We start from the raw sequence: 20,805 nt of genomic DNA on the forward strand, positions 1-20,805 counted from the left end.
CGGTTTATTGACATAAGTTTAACCAATTTAAGGAAACAAACGATGGCTTCAGCCAACATGAAATACTTGAAAAGGAAATCTCGACGAAAAATAGCGGCTGTAAATTTCCTGTCTAATATTTCGTTAGATGGGAGCCACAAAGACACCAAATATGCCATGTTCAATAGAAAACATCACAGACTGAAAGAAGAAAATGAATCTGAATCAAGTGACGTAACTGACGTTCAAGTTCTTCAAGTTAAAACAGACCAATCTTCTAACGACCACCAGAAAGTAAAAAGGAAAAAGTCATTTGAGGCACCCAGTGCTAACTTGATTTGTGAAGCGGCCATAATTTCACCCACCAAACTTCATAGGTAAGATCCACAGTGCCAGTTTACTGCACAAGCACATAAAGGTAGATCTAGTCAGAGATTGCTCTGGTGCCCTACGGTTGATTTGCCACACAAGCTTGGGCTGTGGGATGTCAGAATTCATTCCTTATTGAAAACATCTGAATTTACTAAGTAGAAATTTTATAAATTCAAGGTAAGACAGTTATTTATTGTTGCATGAACACTACTGATATGTTTTTTCACTCTGTAGACAGTGTAGTGTAAGAAATTTGCACACGTCATATTTTTTTCCAAAATTACACATTATTTGAATCTGTGATATTGAACTTTACAAGTTGAAGAAATTAAAATTGTGTTAATTATTTTAAATTTCTATTGTGATCGCCATGTACAGGAGATCCAATCTGGTGTTTTGATATGAGACAAGCTCTGACATTCCATGGCCCTAGCTACACATGTACACAAATCAATCGTTGTACATCAGAGCAATCTCAGACTAAGGTAGATCCAATAAAACTAAACTTGAGAGTAGAATAATCAATATGTCCACTATGCAATTTAGTGTAAACAGTATTTCATTCGAAAACCAAGTCACAAAATAAATCTACCATTAGATGGGGATTTGAAAACATATCAGTGAACAGCACTTATTCTAAATCACAACTCATTTTGTTAAGGTATAGCATTTTGTCTTGTTACTTGTAAGTGCTCATTCTCTACTGTTATCATTTCAACATATCATTTCAACATACATGTATATTATTTGAATACCTTATACAGCTAATTAAACAATTAAATTCAGGAATAAATACATGTCCATTGTACCTTGTATCTGTATACCAGGATACATTGTCAATCATATTACTTTAATTATAGGACATATTCAGCTACTCTAGAGAAAGAGAGACTTGCTCGTAACAAGATGTATACCGATCCAAGCCTTATTAGAGAAGGCTTGCAAGGTATGTATAAAAAATCAGACATTGACATTTTGGAGAATTATTTTAATGTACATGTATAGAAAATCATCACTGACCATTGTTTTTAGCTTGTAAATGACTTTGTAGTGGAAAAATTGAATTCATGAAACATGAAAATAAGTATCCTTACAGTAAGTTTATTTAAGTTCGTATACAAAATATGTTTTACCTTCACTGTCAACAATACAGTAACAGTACATATTCAATGTACAAGTACTATGAAGGCTCCACACATCTGTCTCTTGTTTACTCTTGATTTTTTAAGCTTTTGTGAATTATAACTTTGAAGGTTATTATACTTGAATATTTGAATCAAGATTATCATCTCATAGATGAATTGTTACAGGTGTTCCCTTACAACCAAATCTTCGACAGTCTACTAAAAGATCTGTGAATTTCTTTGATGTGAACAGCAGAAGAAGGATAGGGGAAGAAAGGTATTTACATGACGTGATATTTGCATGCACATTTCTGAAGAGCACCAACCCTCCCAGTGTTTACTGTGTTAAATAATTTTCTGTACAAGAATTTACATTTACAGCTTATAAGTGCATATGCCAATTATGTTGCCATCCTGTTTTCTTCACATAGAAAACAATATATGTAAGAAATAAATAAATGATGTATTTACACTTGTGTCAGCCATTGAAAAAAAATAATTCATTTTCAAACATATAAAAAATGCTTAATTATTGTGTTCATGTATATAACATCACATTACACATATAAGTTTAAAACAGAAAGTGTTGGTGATTGTTGTGTGTATGTGTTCATTTCTCCTCCCACTCCCCACTTTTCCCTGGTGTCTCTCTAAAAGAGAAGTCACTATCGTACTTCCTGTTTTTCTCAAATAGCTTGAGCCCTTGTTTTCATATAGAATTTTCCTTCAGTGACTTCATCTGAAATATTAATGATATCACAATATAACATTGTTTCTTAGATGACTCTGTGGCCATTTGGAGCAAAATGTCATGATCAAAATAAATTGAACTGTATAGATAGATTAGTTCATTCTGAACAAAAGTAATAAAATTTTTTTAGTACAATGAATATACAATTTTTTTTTGTTTCAAATGTTTTTCAAAGCACTAGAAATGAAAAATTTTTAACAGGAGTATTGGAAATAGCAACAAAATAATGCATGTTAACAAAAACAATTTGCTTTGTTTGTTTGTTGGGGTTTAATGCCCAAGCAGCAATATTTCAGCTATATTCAGGCGATGAACATGCAGTGGATGATAAAATGAAAAATGGGATGGGACACCAGGACAATGGGGTCGACAAATTTTGATTACCACTGGAAATAGGGAGAGGTGGGTAGGTTCGGGCAATTTAGCCTCCTGTGGCGGAGCCCTATGGTTCCTACTCCAAGAGAATACCACAGTAGGGTTTTTTAACGTATGAGGAACGTGGCGTCTTTCCCAACACAGTGCACCACTATGGTTTGCGGTCAGGTTTTCCGTATTATAGCCTGAAAACCCCAGCAATGTAACACGCCAGGGGTACCCCATTCCACCACCTGGGGCACACATCCCAGTTGCTCTGTGGGCAGAGCGCCCTAGCCCCTGGCTAGGGTTCCGAGCACTATTTGGTCGCCTTTCACGACAAGCTTAGCGCTGCTGCAGGCCAATTCTTTTGACACCCGGACCTGAACAGGTCCAAAAACAATTTGCAATTGATGTATAACACTTCATGGAGTCATAACGTTTGTGTCCTAAAAGGAAAATGTTATTTCATTTCTGTGGAATTAAATAGTAAGCACTAAGCAAAAGCAGAATATTAGTTTAGTGTCAGTCCCTGTAAGAATCAGGCAGTAGGTGAAACATGGTATGAAAAAAAAACATAATTTTTAAAGTGTAATTTGACTATTTGCACCATCAGAATCAAGGAAAACTGACAAGATTTTCCATATCATGCTGGACCATTGAGTTATAATTTCATTGAAATGCACTGAAAATGAACATTTCAAGTGTAGATAACTGTCCAAAACCTCATTTTTCTAAAATTCTAATGAAAAATTTCTTAGCAAATCAAATGATGCAGAGATCAATTAATGGTCTTTTCAAATAGAGAAAGCATCATTGAGTGATATTTTATTGTTAGATGGTTGGGCTTTTGACATGCATGTTTCTGATTTTTCCCATTTTGCCTGATTCTTACAAACACTTAATCTTAAATAATAGGATTGTACACTTAAATAATTCCATTTTTTAGGATAATTATAGTATCAAAGAATAAAGCTCCAATGGTGATCTGTTCTACATTACCATATAACAAAAAGTAAGTTAAATCAGTGGATTATCTGTTCTACATTACCATACAACAAAAAGTAAGTTAAATCAATGGTGATCTGTTCTACACTACCATACAATAAATAGTAAGATAAATCAATGGTGATCTGTTCTACACTACCATACAACAAAAAGTAAGTTAAACCAATGGTGATCTGGTCTACACTACCATACAACAAAAAGTAAGTTTAACCAATGGTGATCTGTTCTAAATTACCATAAAACAATAAGTAAGTTAAATCAATGGTGATCTGTTCTACACAACCATACAACAAAAAGTAAGTGAAACCAATATTGTTCTGTTCTACACAACCATACAACAAAAAGTAAGTTAAATCAGTGGATTATCTGTTCTACATTACCATACAATAAATAGTAAGATAAGTCAATGGTGATCTGTTCTACACTACCATACAACAAAAAGTAAGTTAAACCAATGGTGATCTGGTCTACACTACCATACAACAAAAAGTAAGTTAAACCGATGGTGATCTGGTCTACATTACCACACAACAAAAAGTAAGTTAAACTGATGGTGATCTGTTCTATACAACCATACAACAAAGAGTAATTTAAACCAATGTTGATCTGTTCTACACAACCATACAACAAAAAGTAAGTTAAATCAATGGTGATCTGTTCTACATTACCATACAACAAAAAGTAAGTTAAATCAATGGTGATTTGTTCTGCACTACCATACAACAAAAAGAAAGTTGAATCAATGGATTATCTGTTCTTCACAACCATACAACAAAAAGAAAATTAAATCAATGGTGATCTGTTCTTCATTACCATACAATGAAAAGTAAGTTAAATCAATGGTGATCTGTTCTACATTACCATACAACAAAAAGTAATTTAAATCAATGGTGATCTGTTCTACATCACCATACAACAATAAGTAAGTTAAACCAATGGTAATCTGTTCTAAATTACCATACAACAAAAAGTAAGTTAAACCATAGTTTTATAGCAAAAAATTAATCAAATTAGTTGTGAAGAGTTATTATCTAAATATAATATGAATCATGATAAAGCAGTCATCCTGTTGTTTTTATTCACACTGTTTTTTAGTCATCACTGTTAAGGATATTGATATTTATACATTCTAATTTTTGACACATGTGGTTTTATAGTAATAATGATTAATACTTGTGATTTAGAGCAGAGTATGAGGAAATTAAGATAACAAGAACAAGAAACATGTCAGGGACATCACATGAAGGACTGCTGTACCTGGGTCTGCATGCTGTAGGACTTGTAGAGGAGGGGCAGGTACACTTTCATTGTACATTGGAAAAATTGCAACACATGTTTTCATATGAACCTAAACATATGAAAAAACATTATAAGGTTTTTTTCCGGTGTTTTAAAAACATATGATAAACATGTTACATTTTTCCTGTGTACTCTAGTTCTTATCAATATTTATGACTTTCATAAATCATTAAGATTTTGTTGTTTAGAAGCAGCTTCACTGCGCAGGAACAGAAAGTAATCTAATTGAAAAGAAAGTCACAAATAAAAGAAAAATGAATAAGCAAGTTTTCTGGGAGAATTAATGATACAGTACTTACAGTACTTTATATGGTAATTGTCATGGTAACCACTGGAGAAAAAAAATCTCTGAGAAAGAAGACTCCTCATTCATCCTGATGATACCACTCATAACCTCTTTAGTTTGTTCTGTCAAATCTTATCACAATACTTCTAACAGTATTTAGTTTAACATTTATTATCTGAATGTCAACAGGCTATAACAAATAAAATAACTCATTTGTATGTATATTGCCTGTGTTTATGCCTATAAGACGAAAAGTAAATACATCACGGAAGATTTTCTCTTGATGAGCAAATAAACAAGAAGCTTTATACTAAACAGTTTTTATATTTTGTATTATTCAATGCTTTGGCATATGCCAAGGATTCATAAACTCTACTGATGATTATGCTTTAAATGATTCTCTTACTGTTCTCAGTCATTGATGTATTTTATAACGGTGCTAGTGAATGACTTATTGTGGATGCTAGTAGATATGATAAAACTAGAACATATTTCAACTTGCAACCAATAACACTTATCTATTTATAGGAGGTATCCTACGGCTAGTTTTATATTTATAGTATGTATTGTACACTGTACAGTGAGATATCTATTTATAGAATGTATTGTACAGTGAGTTTTCTATTCATAAGAAGTATTTTACAGTGAATTTTCTATTTATTGGATATATCATACAAAGCCTTATCTATTTATCGGATGTATCATACATTGCCTTATCTATTTATAGGATGTATCATACAGTGCCTTATCTATTTGTAGGATGTATCATACAGTGAGTTATTAGTTCCATCCCATGGCAGGTACTTACACAGAGCTCAGTCTGAGAAGGGGCTACAGCTACTTACAGAGCATGCACATCCTCTTACTACAGGTACTTATCAAGCTTGCCTCAAAATAACTCCTTATTGATGTTTATTATGTGCATTTGTTAGCTGCACAAGGATTATTTATGAAATTTTGATTTGAAATTTTGAAAAGCCCAGCAGTCAATTTCACAGAAAGTATAAATTAAATCGTAGTGATGATGTCACTATGATATTTTCTATTATGATGCCGTAGTTTAAATTTACACTTATCAACCTCTAGACCTTTCACTCTTGAAAGTAATTTTGAACCCCTGTGCAATGTAGAAATTTGAGTGCACATTGCATAATGAGGAAGTTTGTTAGAGGAAGTCGAAATGAAAAAAAAAAGATATCTATCTAGTGTATGTTTAAACGGTACAGCATATCAAACATTTAATGTCGTAGTTCAGTTAATTACAGCTAAGATGACCATCCTCTTGTACAGGGCAAAAACAATTACAATGTTGTTGAAACTAAATGTATTTTATCTTTTGTATTTTGTAAGTTCCCTAGTAAGAAGTGTAAACATTGAGAGCAGCTATATAGGAAAACCATTTTATGTGGTTTGCTCAATTTTCGCAGGTCTGAACTGTTTGTCATTAGTAATTGTGAATAAGGTGGAGGTATTCTATAAGTTTGCTGATATTGAAGTTGTGTATTAATCTGTTTAATTTTAAAATATCTTCTGATTTTCTTTAAGGATATCTTGGTAAGAGACTTAGCTTCACAGCTTAAGTTTTATTGATATATTTTGCCTTGTTAAATTTTCTGATCAAATGCATTATATATTTCTTTTCTTAAGGATCTATACATATGAAAGAATGATTTATAACTACACCTTGCATGACTACATCATAAGCACATTTTATACCCACTATTTATGCCTTCAAAAGTCTCAATCCATTGTACCACATAGCTTTTTCATTTACGAAACTGCTAGGTGTGTTATCAATACCTTTACAAATTGTAAATAGAAATGTAGCAAACTAGAATTAAAAAAAATCATTTATTCTGTACTTGGCCTCTAAACATAGAAATTTGATGTACATGTATGCTTTATACATGAAGAAATGTTAATTTTCTAAATTTTTACACATACTACTTTGCTGACATTATTTATCCAGTTAAGATGATTTTAAATTTTACCTTAGATTGCCTAAACATTTGAAAACATTTGTCTGAATCAAATCAAAATTTAAAGTGATGTTCATTCTATAGAATAAACCATGTTTAAAGATTAAGACTTGAATTAATTACTTTGAAGAATAATTCTTTTCTATAAATGTGTTTTAATCCCTTTCTGACTTCTAACTTTAAAATTGCTCAAACATCATCTTTCTATTTCATTGTGCAATATTAATAGTTCAAATTCCCATGTAGCATACATACATATTTAGTGTCTTGTTGATTTAAAAATGCATGGCTTTTCTGATATTCCTCAGTCTGTCTGTCTGTCTTCAGGGCGAGACCTTCATCGTAGCTACTCTCATGACCCAAATTTACTGCTTCATAGACCACAAGTACAGGGTCTGGAGAAAGGTATATCTGTGCATGGGCTTGTTTTTAACTTAATGCCTTTCTGTCAGTGTTTTTTTTTTAAAGTTAATACAAAAAGAAGATTTTTAATGTATTCAAAGAAACAAAGATGAGAAAAATGACTAAATTAATCAAAATTTTGGATGGTATGTTTTTATATGCCTGTCTGTCTAGATGGGATGTATTATTGTACCCTGTAAATGTTTTAGCTGAAATGTAGACTAATGCTATTTTGACAGAAAGGTATAAGAAAAAAAACAGACAATGTTGCTGGCTGCTGTATGCAATATGTAGGCAAGGAACTTCTCTCTCACAATTATCTATCTGTAGTTATTTTCTGTGGAATGATTTTTGTCTAACAGAAATATCTTGTAATTTTGTAAAGCCAATTATAAAGATATTAACTACTTTTACATGTAAATAATCTCACAATTGCTCCATTTGTGGTGTATGTATATGATTCAAACTTATATCCAAATAACTTTTGTTAATGAACTAAAAATACACCTATATATGATTGATATGACTATAAATGATAATTTTGGGATCAGCTGTAAAGTATTTTTTTTATGACATAGCAAATGTATCAATGGTCTTTGTATAAATTTACTAATACCAAAAATGTGATGGTGAGCACTGGTTATGAACTATTTCAACAATTCAGGTTCATTTAGTCTCCATGGATTGTTGGGTGAAGAAAAAAACAAAAAAATATGTTAGCCACTGAGATATGATAGCCCTATACCCCCTCTATGTACATTTGAGGATACTTTACTAAACCATCTACCAATTATTTAGGAATGTGTAGTGTTGATTAGGAGTGGCTGCATGGTGTTTTACTTCTGAAGAATGAAACTCCCAGTCTTTTCATAATTAACTGTTGTTTTTTTTTTCAGCATCCTTTTTAGCCACTTTCCTTTCTAAGCTAAGGCATGTGATATATGATAGTATAGACTTAGCAACTCAATGTAGATACTGATATTAATGCATGGAGTGATCTTAAGTAGATACAATAATACTACTTTGTAGAGTAGTTTTCTTGAAAATGTTCTTCTTTAAAATCAGCAGTGTACAAACTAGAAAAAAAATTCAATACTTGAAATACTTATTTTACCCCCACAAGTGGCTCGTATACATTGAATCTCTCAAGTAAGTTTGTCAGTCTTTACTCATCACACTTTGTAGATAGCTGATGACAGTTTGACCAGATCTTTTCAAACACAATGTTGTAAACCATAAATACATGACAAGATTGATTTTAGTGTGTATTTCACATCCTCTTCTTCAGAGTTATTGCCCCTTTTCACTGAGAGAATAATGAGTTGGACCAGAAATTCCTTTTCCACTAAACTTGATACAGTATGCTTTTGAAATATAGACTAATTTGAATAAAAAAAAATTGAAGAAAGCATAAGTCATATTCTGCATTACATATTGTATCACATATTATTGAATTTAACTTAACCTTTGTTGAGAATCAATCAGAGTTTTGCTTCCCAGTTTGTCCTTGAGGCCTCAATGATAACTGGACTACATTTCTTACAACATGAATTTGTAAAAAAATACCTGTGTTCATTTTGTTATTAGTTACTTGAGTACATTTTCCCTTCCAGCATTAGGCATGACTTAGGTGCAGTTTCTCATAGTTAAATATTTTTGGGAAAACTGAAATTTAATCTGATTGCTGAATTCATGCATAGGTTTATTTGTTTGTATTCACATTACCTTTTTCGAACATTTTTCTGCTTTTCTGCACCCATTATTCTTGAAAATATTGAAAGCCACAGCAAGTCTTTTAACACAGGCAGAACTTAGGCTTTTTTTGTGCATTCTCCTGCTTCTTGTATATCAATCATTTTAGGAATATTTGAAATTGTAAATTTACCAGGGAAAGAAATCACCTCTTTTGCATTTTCTTAAATATACAAGTACATGCATTCTTTAATTAACATTGTAATATATTTTGAAATATCAGTACACCTAGAAAGGTTTTTATTATATTTTTTCTCTGACATTATCAGTTATGCTTGAAGGTATATTTGTTCACTATATACCATTTTGGTGTTGTTTTTTTTTGGTGTTGATCATACAACAACATTAAGTTCCCAACAAAGAGGTAGACCTAGGCTAAAGGACATAACTCATGAAATCAGTGATATGTTTGTATTATATTCAATTTCACCAAAGCCTCTCAAGCATTTGTTTGAAGCAGAATAAAATGAATCCAAGTTAATTAGATGCTTACATAGGATTGATATATAATGCTGAATACAAACGTTTGATTGATTTTTAAGAGTTGTGTCCCTTACCCTAGGTCTACCTCCTTAAATGTATATTCTCTGTTCAAAACATAGATGATCAAGCAGCATCTACAAAATTCCACAAACCACTGAGATGTTGTAAACCCAAGGAAAATGATGATTCCAACAGATTAGAATTTGAATTATGACATGATTTTGATTATATACTGGCTGTTTTCAGTTGTTGAGGAAGGAAGTCCTGTTCATTATGATCCAAAGTATTTAGACGATCCAGAGTTACAGTCGGGGAGTTACAGAACTCTTCTTACATTCACCTCTTATATGGTTGGTATACGTAGCATAAATGATAATAGAGTTAGAATTGATAATGATGATTATGTGTATTAAGCCACAAAACAAGTTTCAACTTTTTTTGCCTAAAATTGATGTTTACATCACACATAAATGGGGGTACGTAGAGCCTGCATTCTGTTTGTGTGACTCTTGTGTTGGTTATCAACCTTTCAGACATTTTCAAACAAATTTTTAACATATAGGCTAAATCTTGCCTAAAGTTGAAATTCTTCCTAGCTGTTCAAAACTTACTCCAAAAACACAACTTTTAGGCGAGTTTATACTGTAGTGTCAATTTTGCCAATGTGTAAAGTTTCCTTTTTGTCAGAATTAATTGTTGTAGTATAAGTTTTAATAAAATTTTCTGGAAATTGATCCTGGTGAATATAGCAGTGTTAAAACATATGGTACCATTGTAATTGTTAGACTTAAAATAGAGTTTTTATAATGTTTCAATATTTAGAATATAAAACAGTATGATATATCATTTTTTGAGTGTATCATTCCAGTTTGTGATACTTGTATTTGTGATTTATAACATTTATGCATTGTAAGAACAGATGTAAGGCTATATTATATTAGATTGTTCTGGTAAAAGCAAATAATAATCTCTAGAAAATGTTGGGCTTCAGTAAATTACTTTTTTGATACTTTACACGATTTACATTTCAGACATCTGTAATAGATTATGTTAAACCTTCTACTCTGAAGAAAGAACTGAATGAAAAGTTTAAAGAGAAGCACCCTCATATACAGTTGACACTCACCAAATTAAGAAGGTATTATAGAAGTGATTATGTGTGTAAAAGTTTGGATAAACATTGAAAATTGAAAAGGTAGTAGAAAGGATAAACATCGAAAAGTGAATAGGTAGGAGAAAAAAAAATGAATAAACATAGAGATATGAACAGGTAGAAGAAAAAAAAAAGCATTAGATTAATGCAGAAAAAAATCACTGGATCATGAATCCTGGGTTGTTCTGTTATCTGTTTCATAAGTTTTCTTTTAGCTCACTTGGCCTAAAAGGCCATGTGAGTTTTTGTCATCCCTTGGTGTCTGTCATTATCATCTGTAGTTAACTTTTCTTTAAAATCTTCTCCTTTGAAACCGCTCAGTGGATTATTACCAAATTCTGTCATTAGCATACACAGAGTATTTACTTTTAAAATTGTGTTGATTATGTAGAAAAAGTGTAAAATATGGCGGCTGTTGCCATTTTTGTACCACAGGGGTCAAGTCATCAGTTCTTACATATATTGGAAAAACAAGAAGAGATATTTAAAAATAAGTGTGACCTTTCTTTATCAGCTTTTCAAAGAGTCTACTTCAGTCTGAATTAGGTCAAAATTGTCAGACAATTCCTTGTTGGTGTTATTGCCCTTGAAAGTCCAAAAATGACAGTTTTTTGCAGTTTTCAGCCATTATCTTGATAACCATAATTGATAGAAAAAAACTTACAATTGATGAAATGATCCTTATGACAAGTCCTACAAAAGTTTCCAGTGAGTTGAAATTTTCAGGCAACTCCATGTTATAGTAATTGCCATTGAAAACCAAATATATGAGAGTTTTTGCAGTTTTCAGTTATTATCTTGAAAACTATAATAGGTAGAAAAAAAATTCAGTTGATGAAATGATCTTTATGATAAGCCCTAGAAAAGTCTCCATTGGGTCAAAATTGTCAGACATCTCCTTGTAAGAGTTACTGCCCTTGAAATGCTTGAAATCCAAAAAATGATGTTCTTTGCAGTTTTCAGCCAATAACTGGAAAACAATAATGGGTAGGAAAAAACTTTCAGTTGATGAAATGATCCTTATGATAAGTCCTACAAGTCTTAATTGGGTCAAGGTTGACCGGCGACTCCTTGCTAGAGTTATTGCCCTTGAAATGTGAAACTTACTTGTTTTTGCAATGTTTTGCCAACACCTTGAAAACTGTGATAGATAAAAAAGAACAACTTTAAATTGCTGAAATGATTCTTATGATAAAGTCATCAGAGTTGTAGGTGACTCTTTGTTGATGGTGGATGTTAAAAAAAAAACATGCATAGAATTGATTCTTAATCTAATTCACAGATGTTATGGCTTGTTGTTTGATCTACATAGGTTTTGTTAATTTGTAAGGCAGACTAAATATGTATTTTTATAGGTCTTAATACTAGTATTTAACTCTTGTTTTGCAGCTTAAAGAAAGAACTAAAGGTCATTACACACTCCAAGGTATAATCTGTTTTGTAAATTCTATAAAATTACCATCAGGGAAAAAAATGTTATTTTTGATAAGCTTGATTTTTTTTTTATTGTTGAAATTGTAAGAATAGAGTAAAATAATTGTCAAATTGGTCACTAACAGTTTAGTGCACACATCAAAATTATACAAATATATACAATATACAGACTAATTCCTAAGTTATTAAAAATTTTTTGATTCTTTTTAACCTTCCCTTTTAACTCAACAGTAATTAATTTAATCATGTTTTTAGACCTTCTTTTCTACAAACTGTGATTCTCAGATATTAAAAGTTGATAGGATACATTTAAAAGCACTTGAAAAGAAACTTTTACTATAATCTTGTCAATAATGTCTGTTGCAGTCTGGTGTGTATTTGTACATGTACTAAAATCTTTAAATATTTCTGTTGCAGGCTGGTGTAGATTTGTGGGTGGTTGCTGTTGCCTATGTATATTTTGAGAAACTGATATTAAAGGTTTGTTTATTAAGCATTTAATATACAGTCAAACCTCTGTGGCTTACACTCCATGGGACCACTGAAATGTATTCGAGTTATCAGGAGTTTGAGAAATTGAACTTTGTATATTTCTAGATTTTTTTCATTTCAGGTCCAAGTTCTACTTTATCGTTAGGAATTGCTTACTTCCTACAAAGTTTTTATTAGTTCTTGGATATTTTTCATTCGCTTTTAGAAGGTTACATTGATTTGTGAACAGTTAAAATGCTCGGTTTGCTTTTAAAAAACTTTCAGAGTTCAAGTTCCTTGGCCAATAATTTGTTTTCATCTAATTTTCTTTGATGCTTTCATTATGCCATTTTCGGAACATTCTCGTTTTCAATCAGTGCTATGTTAGATTAAATCTATCATCTATGTAAATAGTGATAACTTAGATATTACCTGTGATTAACTAAAATGACATATTAAATAATGATAGGGTTTCAGTTTTTCACCCCTTTATTACCCAAACTGACAAAAAGGCTTACTAGTTTGAGTTAGTGAGAGTTTTTCTCTAAGATTCATTACCAAACAGACCAACTAGTTAGTTCCAGTGTTCGACAAATCTAAGGTTATTTCTGTTGATTAGATAAGAGAAAAGTTTCCTATTTTGCATTTCGTTAGAGAAATTCTGGGAGTTCATGCCATCCAAGTTCGAGCGGATGAAGTTTGACTGAATCATGAAATTAACACATTTTTGAAGAACGTAGAAAACAAAAGTATTTGTAAATGAAACAAAAGTAATTGGCATACTTTGAACCAGGGTTTTGAATATTATTACAGTAATCCAATTAGGCTTTAGTTATTTGATTTTTAGTTTTACAGAATTATCTGACTAGTGCTGATTTTGATTTTCAAAAAATATAACATTATACACAGAGAAATCAGTATATATGAAGTAGTTTCATTGTGTTTTCATTCCTGTAATCAACCCGATGGCCATGACAGCAATTTGTAAAGATAGGGCATTAATGGAACATTAAGTGATACTCTGCCACATAATGGTGAAAGAAAACAGGGGATGGAAAAATGTTCAAAATTGAATTGGATTTTGCTGGAAAACAAATTCACCTGTATTTCATAGTACTAAACAACTGCAAAGTTTGAAAAAATTATAGATCCATTTTCAAGTTATCATCTGGAAATTATCAGGGGACAGCTGCACAGTCACAAACTTTTTTAGGGTATCAAATAATGCCACACCACTTTCAGTTGTGGAGTATAAAAATGTAAGGCCCCACGCAGCATTTTTTATTATAATGTTGGAAATGACATTGAAAGTGCTGTCAAAATTGTGGCCATTTCTGCATGATTATTTACATCAGGGAAACAAAAACAATGACCTAAAGAAAAAATAAAACAGCTACATTTATTTCGTGAAAAAAAAACATTTAAAATTTTATAATTTTGTCACTTGTGGCCTTTCGGTGGCCTATCGTCAATGGACATGTCAGAGTAAGAAATTAGAGCCTGCCCACCAGTCCAAGACTGGCTATTTTTTGGCAGGGCTGGCTAATTTTAGCAAAAATCTATCCAGCCATATAATTAATGTGTTGAGAAATTGTATTTGGGACTGGCTAGAATTTGAGTGAATTTCCTACCCTGGATATGTATGGCCTCCTGTGACCTCCTGGGGATGGAGAGGCATCAAGTCAGATTCTCTTATCTGTTAAACTTCTTTACCTTACAGCTGATGATTAACAAACAAAATAGAAAACTTTGTGCTGGTGCATGTCTGATTTTATCTGCCAAGTTGAATGATGTGAAAGGAGGAGAGCTTAGTAAACTTATAGAGGTAATTATCAACTACAACATTCTTTTATAACTTGTCTCAATAATATAGATACCAGTAAGTGTTATTTACAAGGTTTTAATCACAAATAAACCTTGCAAATTATACCATGTTGCAATCACAGTGCCTGTCTGTCTGTCTGTTACTTATTTCTGTAACAAATTTCTCAGCTTTTCTTATTAGGAATGCTGAGATATTTGGAATATTGCTCTTATGAAATGGTTGGGTGGGGGTATTGTTGGCACAACACATCATGCATCAACTTGTTACACTTACTGCTAACTTCGTACATGTATATAAATATTATATCAGGTATTATATATAGTGATCATGTTGTCTGTTCTGTCTGCTAATCTTCTGATACTGCTGAATAGAATGTGATGAAACTTGCAATGATAGCAATGTACAAGTTCTATTTGGCATTTCCATTTGAAAGACTTGCGGTTTCTTGATTCAAAACATGGGTGATTTGTTGATTTGAAATTGGGACCCAACTTCTAATAAACACTTCTCGGAAACTGCTGCATTGAATTTGAAGAAACTTGCAGACATTCTTCATCAGATAATGCCATTGAGCACCTCCTATTTTGCATTTCCATCTGAATAACTTAAAGGTTTTTTTAGGAGGGGAGAGGGGTAATCACCCAGTGAACTTTGCTCACATTTTTTTTCTACCTCCCAAAAGTATGTTTTGATGTTTCAATGAATAAAATAAAAGGTAAAAAAATAACTTATTTTAAAGGCAAATAGTATTACAGATATATAAAAATTGGAGATGTGGTATGATTACCAATGAGATAGTCATCCACCAAAAGCCAAGCAATGAACAAACTTCTACAGGTTACCACACAGTCTTCAATGATGAACAAAACCCATACCATAAAGCAAGCCAGTGTAAACGGACCAAAAATAAATAAAGTAAAACTATTCATAAAACATGAAAATCAACCTAATCTATAGAAAAAATGTAAAACAAATAACAATTAACATAAAAAAAACAATGACAACTACTGGACTACAGGGACCTTACAGATATGTCACTTCTAGAGAGTGCAACCCCCATCAAAGAGTAAGTTTCATAATAACAGTTCGTTATGATTTTTATTTCAGCAAATAGAAGATGACTTCAGGCTCCATAGGAAAGAGTTATTGACATTTGAGTTTGCCTGTTTGGTAGCATTAGAGTTTTCACTTCACCTCCCTGATAGTGAAGTCTATCCACATTATCAGAGATTACTCTATCAGTTATAAAGTTAATAGGCTATTCTTTTGTGGTATACTTGGAGGGGATTGAAATTTGAATGCTTAAATCTATAAACATGATTTTCCCAGACGAGTGAAGAGTTTGTTTTTGAAAAGTATTTTGTTTCTACACTATTGATTTCTATAAGAGAAGTCTTTGATTTTTAGATTGCAATAATTTCTATTTTAAGTTTAGCTTTTCACACTTGAGATGTGTTAGTCATCCTTTTTGCAAAAGCATTATTTCATTTAGCACCGTCTTCATCTTCTTTTTCTGGAAGCATGAACAAGTTTATTACAGAACAATCGTGTGAAAATACATTTTTAATCAACTTTATTACTTAGTGCTATAATTTTTGTTTTATCTCCTCTCTGCAGCAGAAGTTAGGGAGGGGATGCACCCTATCTCTCTGTCCATCAATCTACGTATCTTGCAAGTTTGATTCATCCTAAACGTCTCATTAGATTTTGATGACACTTTTTGGCAAGGAAAGACATAATATATAAATTGCATTAAGGGAAATGATTCAACTAAAATGTTTAAATTTTGTATGGGCAACTCTTCTTAGAAAACTGCTAAATGGATTTTGTTGAAATGTATATTTTTCTTGAAGGTTAGGCATCATATGTAGATGTGCTTAAAGAAAGATAACTATTGTATGTTGCCTACAATAGGAAAAAATCCTACTTACAGGTTAAAATCTTGTAAGCAGAACTTTTGAAATGGGGGTTATTCTGTGTGATCTTGCTCATAGTATTTCTGGTTATACCAGTTGCAACGTAAATGATATGCTGATTTGAGTTTTAGATGACAGTATTGAATTTTAAAGGAAACAATAACTTTTTATGCATACCAGATACTTTTATAAGGCAAAACAATTATAGTCCTAAAGAATTCCAACAAGAAAACAAAATTGGGTAACTAAGTAGAGAAATTATTTTAGTTTTCAAAAAACTTTTCACATTGAGTCAAAGGCAGAGCAACCTAAACTTGAACAATGCTTGAGCCAATATGGCCATAAAATGTTTAGGTTGGCTGGAAGCAGACATATATTTTTTTCTTATTTAAATTGTATGCATTCAACTTGAAAAAAAGGTAGATAAAAATCAGTATATGATTCACCAGTAATATATCCATCTAGTTTTTCAGTAAAGAAAATGCTTGGTCACTGTATATTATGTGTATTATTTGTACATTTTTTCATGACTAAGAAATGGCTCGGACAGAAGATAGTAATGTGATATTTTATGTTGTTTTGACTTCCTTTATTATGTTGTTATCTTTGTTTTGTGTGTGTGTTTGCTGTTTGTTATATGTGTGGTCATATTGACAACTTCTTGGCTCATTCCAGTAAATTTTACATGAAATCACTATTTATACCATCACACTCAATAAGTTTTCTGGGTGGTATATGGAATAACCTTGTCTGTCTGTCTGAATTTTGATGAAGTTATCTCACCTTCCAATGGATGAATTGATTTCAGATTTGGTATGTGGCTATATATATAGATGAGGTATAACTTGTAAGTGATTCAAGATGTAGACCTAGGGTGAGGGACATAACTCTTGAAATCAGTGATATATTTGTATCATATTCAATTTCACCAAAGCCTCTAAAGCTTTCATTTGAAGCAGAATAAAATCAACCCAAGTTATTCAGATGCTTACATGAGATTGGTGTCAAATGCTTAATAGAAACATTCCAGTGATTTTTAAAGAGTTGTGTCCCTTACCCTAGGTCTACCTCTGTAAGTTGACGTCTAATATCAACTTCATAATTCACATGGAAAATCCAATGGTTTCTATTGTATTTTAGTGTCATTTAGAGAGTTATCTCCTTTAATTTTGAATTCTACAGTACGTTCTATAGAAATTTTATCTCCTAAAAAGCATTGTGTCAACTTCTGTTTACTATAACACTTTAAACAAAACATTAAAAATAAAAGTATGTAGGCTTTCCAACCACGAATCACGTTGTGCACAATTCTTATATTGAGTGCTCCTTAACATCTAATTGGTTTTCTGACTACTCACAAATAACAGTTTTTTTGTACCTAGAATTGTAGTAATTTAAAACTTGTATCATCCTGTTTTATGTGTGTTAGACCTTGTAATGTTATGTACATATCTAGTCAAGAAACATGATCTCTGTCTTATCATGACTCATCCCACCACTGTCACCATGCAAGTCACATATTTCTGTTCTCTCTTCTATCTACAATACTCAAGATATTTATTTTTACAAATTTTTGCTTATGTGATCAATTATTTCGTTTTGAAAAAGAAGTTGTTAAAACAGTCAGGATTCCAGCATAATTTACCCACCTACTTTTAAGATATATCAAAATCATTTATGGTCATCAGGGATATGCCAACATTACAAAAATTGAATAGTTTTATTGAGTTAATATTTTAGTTTTAGTTTTTGAAATCATTTACAAGCATTTCTTAAAATCTATATTCATTTGCATTTTTTTCCAAAACAAAACGGCTCCTTTTGCAAACATAGCTGATAGGAAAATTCAGTCATATCATATCTAAAGCAATAAAACTTCAGCCTTGCTTTTAACATTGTTAGCTCTATAAAAGAATTCATTTAGTCATGGACAATGAACCAATTTTTGTTATTTATGTTCTTTCACCAAAAATTGAATAATTTCATTGAGAAGTTTATTCAAAGGCAAGACCCAAAATATATCAATCGCCTCATTTCCAAGAGCAATAACTCCATTATTAGTCAGTCAATCAGCCCAAACTTCATCTGTTCATCATCATTTAGATTTTAATGTACCAAAAATAAAACATAGAAGAAACATCCTAAAGAAAAGCTATTGTCTCTTTGAGTGAAAACCTGTGCATAGTCGACAGATTGAGAAGGATTGACAACAGCTGATAAAATATTTTTAATACTCTATCACTTGAACAAATTAGCTTTGAATTCAAATTTTATATTCACGAAATTAAACTTAAACATATTACTGATATAATTTTATTTGAATTTTTTATTGATGTTTACGATGTGCAATAAATTTACTAAATATAGTGTTTGATATGTACACCAGTCCAACTTTTGATTTTAAAAAGCTTGACACACATTAAATCTTACATAACACAAGTATTCATATTTAATTCCAGGTTAATATATATTATTAACATATTTGGTACTACAATGCTAAAAAACTCTTAAGGGTTATAAAAAGATTTTGAGAGAATGTTACTTCATGCAAGGAAGCCTACTTTCATTTTCATTGTTAGGGTGCACTATACAGTTACATTAAGGCGCACTGTTTCACATATCAAGTTACCTCCATCAAATTTTGTAAAACTTGAAATTAAAAGTTAAAATTTGGTGGATATATTGTTTAAATGTAGTGAAGCATTTATACATAGACAGATGTAATATATGTAATGGTAAACAGGTGTAATTTAAATGAAGAATGGTATCCGGAACGTTTCAGTCCCCTGCCGTATTCGGTTCTCTCCTCTGCATCAGGTGGCTGATTTTCAAAATACCTTATTTCGCATGAACTTTTGGAACTAAAATTGTTAGAGAATGAATCAAAAAGGGTCTTATTATTTTTACCCTTTTCCCCCTACTCCATGCATGCTTTCATCATGTGGTAGTGTCCAAGTGCCTGATATTTTATATAACATAGTATTTGGCTGTTAGTTTTGGAAAGACACCCCTGATTTGTACTAAAACTCAGTAGTATTTTTTTCAGTATGTTACCATGGCTACTGGATTTTATAACAATAATCACTAAATGACTTAAAAATGACTTGAACCACCACACCAAGGATTTAAAAACATATGCACTATCTCATGACAAAACACTAGAATTTCTGTGCGGACTGCCTCAAAACAGCTTTATTTCAACAAAATGAGACCAAATTTTCAGAAATGATCTAACTGTATCGTACTACCTTAACTGATTATTTGTTTCAGTGTAGAATTACTTAAAAAAACTGAATTTATAAAATAATATAGAGTATAAAAGGTTTCATAAATTAAAAGTTGAAATATCCAGCCTCTCAAGATATTTACATGCACTGAATGCAAACCTAGACTAGACTCAAATCCTGTCTACAATAGTAATCCCTGCTGTTCCATTATATTTGTCTGTTTGAGAATTGTTATCATATTGTACTCTGTTTTTGGAAATAAAGTGATTGGTTTTCATATATTTTGTATTCTTCTTTTAGCCACATTGATATGTGACCCCTACATGATTATTGGGCATTTCTACATGTTAATATTTCAATAATTTATACAGTAATTTTCAGAAATTTTGGTTTTGACAATAGAATTCTATTACATTGCATTGTCATTGCTCTATAATTAACAATCTTTGAGTTTTATTTCAATATGGCAATTCTGTCCTAACAAGTGATTCCGTTCTCTCATTACATATGATTGAGTTCTCTCCTTACTCTAGTAGCCCAGTTCATGCCTTAGGAGATTGATTCTTCCAAAATATTTCAAATAAAATTCACTCCACTTCATCGATGTATTTAATTTATATCATAATTATATCTGTAGGAAAAAATACATGTTTTGAAGCTCAAATAAAATTTGATTTTCAACATATATTCAACTTTGGCTGTCATCAAGGTCTATCAAGTACAAGCCCAAGCCTTCACTAGAGCATCTCTTTTTGTCTGCTTCAAAATCCCCATTATTTAAGGAATTCAAGTCAAGTTATACTGTGCTTTAAATTCTGCTGAGTTGTAATGATCAGAATCCAGTTCTCCTGTACAAGGGGTAACCTTGACAAAGACATCATTACCTCGTATAATAACTTCATGTGTTCTCTGTTTAATCTTTCCACAAGTCCAAACTGGTGGTTTCTTCATATTGTATGGATCTATTGACTAAAAAACACAACAATAATA

General features: G+C 31.6%; 2 protein-coding genes across 11 annotated transcripts in view; one reads left to right on the forward strand and one right to left on the reverse strand.

Moving 5' to 3' along the window:
• Positions 1-20,094, forward strand: LOC148628844 (CDK5 and ABL1 enzyme substrate 1-like). 2 transcript variants are annotated; one of them, XM_088595490.1, is made up of 13 exons: positions 1-356; positions 1,212-1,297; positions 1,662-1,752; positions 3,530-3,595; positions 4,773-4,884; positions 5,933-6,044; positions 7,480-7,557; positions 10,036-10,139; positions 10,821-10,927; positions 12,332-12,368; positions 12,794-12,856; positions 14,568-14,672; positions 15,780-20,094. In XM_088595490.1, exons 1-13 carry the CDS (start codon positions 43-45, stop codon positions 15,918-15,920), a joined length of 1,416 nt encoding a protein of 471 aa, XP_088451616.1. In that variant the 5' UTR covers positions 1-42; the 3' UTR covers positions 15,921-20,094. The 2 variants fall into 2 exon arrangements, with proteins under 2 accessions (XP_088451616.1, XP_088451626.1); XM_088595500.1 differs by lacking the exon at positions 7,480-7,557.
• Positions 19,464-20,805, reverse strand: part of LOC148628845 (Rieske domain-containing protein-like) — a 16,302-nt gene continuing 14,960 nt past the window's right edge. For all 9 annotated transcript variants that reach the window (XM_088595554.1, XM_088595538.1, XM_088595587.1 and 6 more), the window contains one exon: positions 19,464-20,784. In XM_088595554.1, coding sequence (XP_088451680.1) covers positions 20,602-20,784 — 183 coding nt within the window. In that variant the 3' untranslated portion in view covers positions 19,464-20,601. The remainder of the gene's footprint in view (positions 20,785-20,805) is intronic.

Source organism: Perna viridis, chromosome 1 (genome assembly GCF_037379345.1).
Source record: "Perna viridis isolate PV_CMFRI_1.1 ecotype Kerala chromosome 1, ASM3737934v1, whole genome shotgun sequence".
NCBI lineage: Eukaryota > Metazoa > Mollusca > Bivalvia > Mytilida > Mytilidae > Perna > Perna viridis.

Bases quoted from the DNA above. Each gene is read 5' to 3' on its own strand.
- LOC148628844 (XM_088595490.1), top strand. From the start codon at position 43: ATGGCTTCAGCCAACATGAAATACTTGAAAAGGAAATCTCGACGAAAA. The intron at 3,596-4,772 runs GTAAGTTAAATC...CTTGTGATTTAG, and splicing joins ACATTACCATATAACAAAAA to AGCAGAGTATGAGGAAATTA. The intron at 4,885-5,932 runs GTACACTTTCAT...ATCTATTTGTAG, and splicing joins GACTTGTAGAGGAGGGGCAG to GATGTATCATACAGTGAGTT.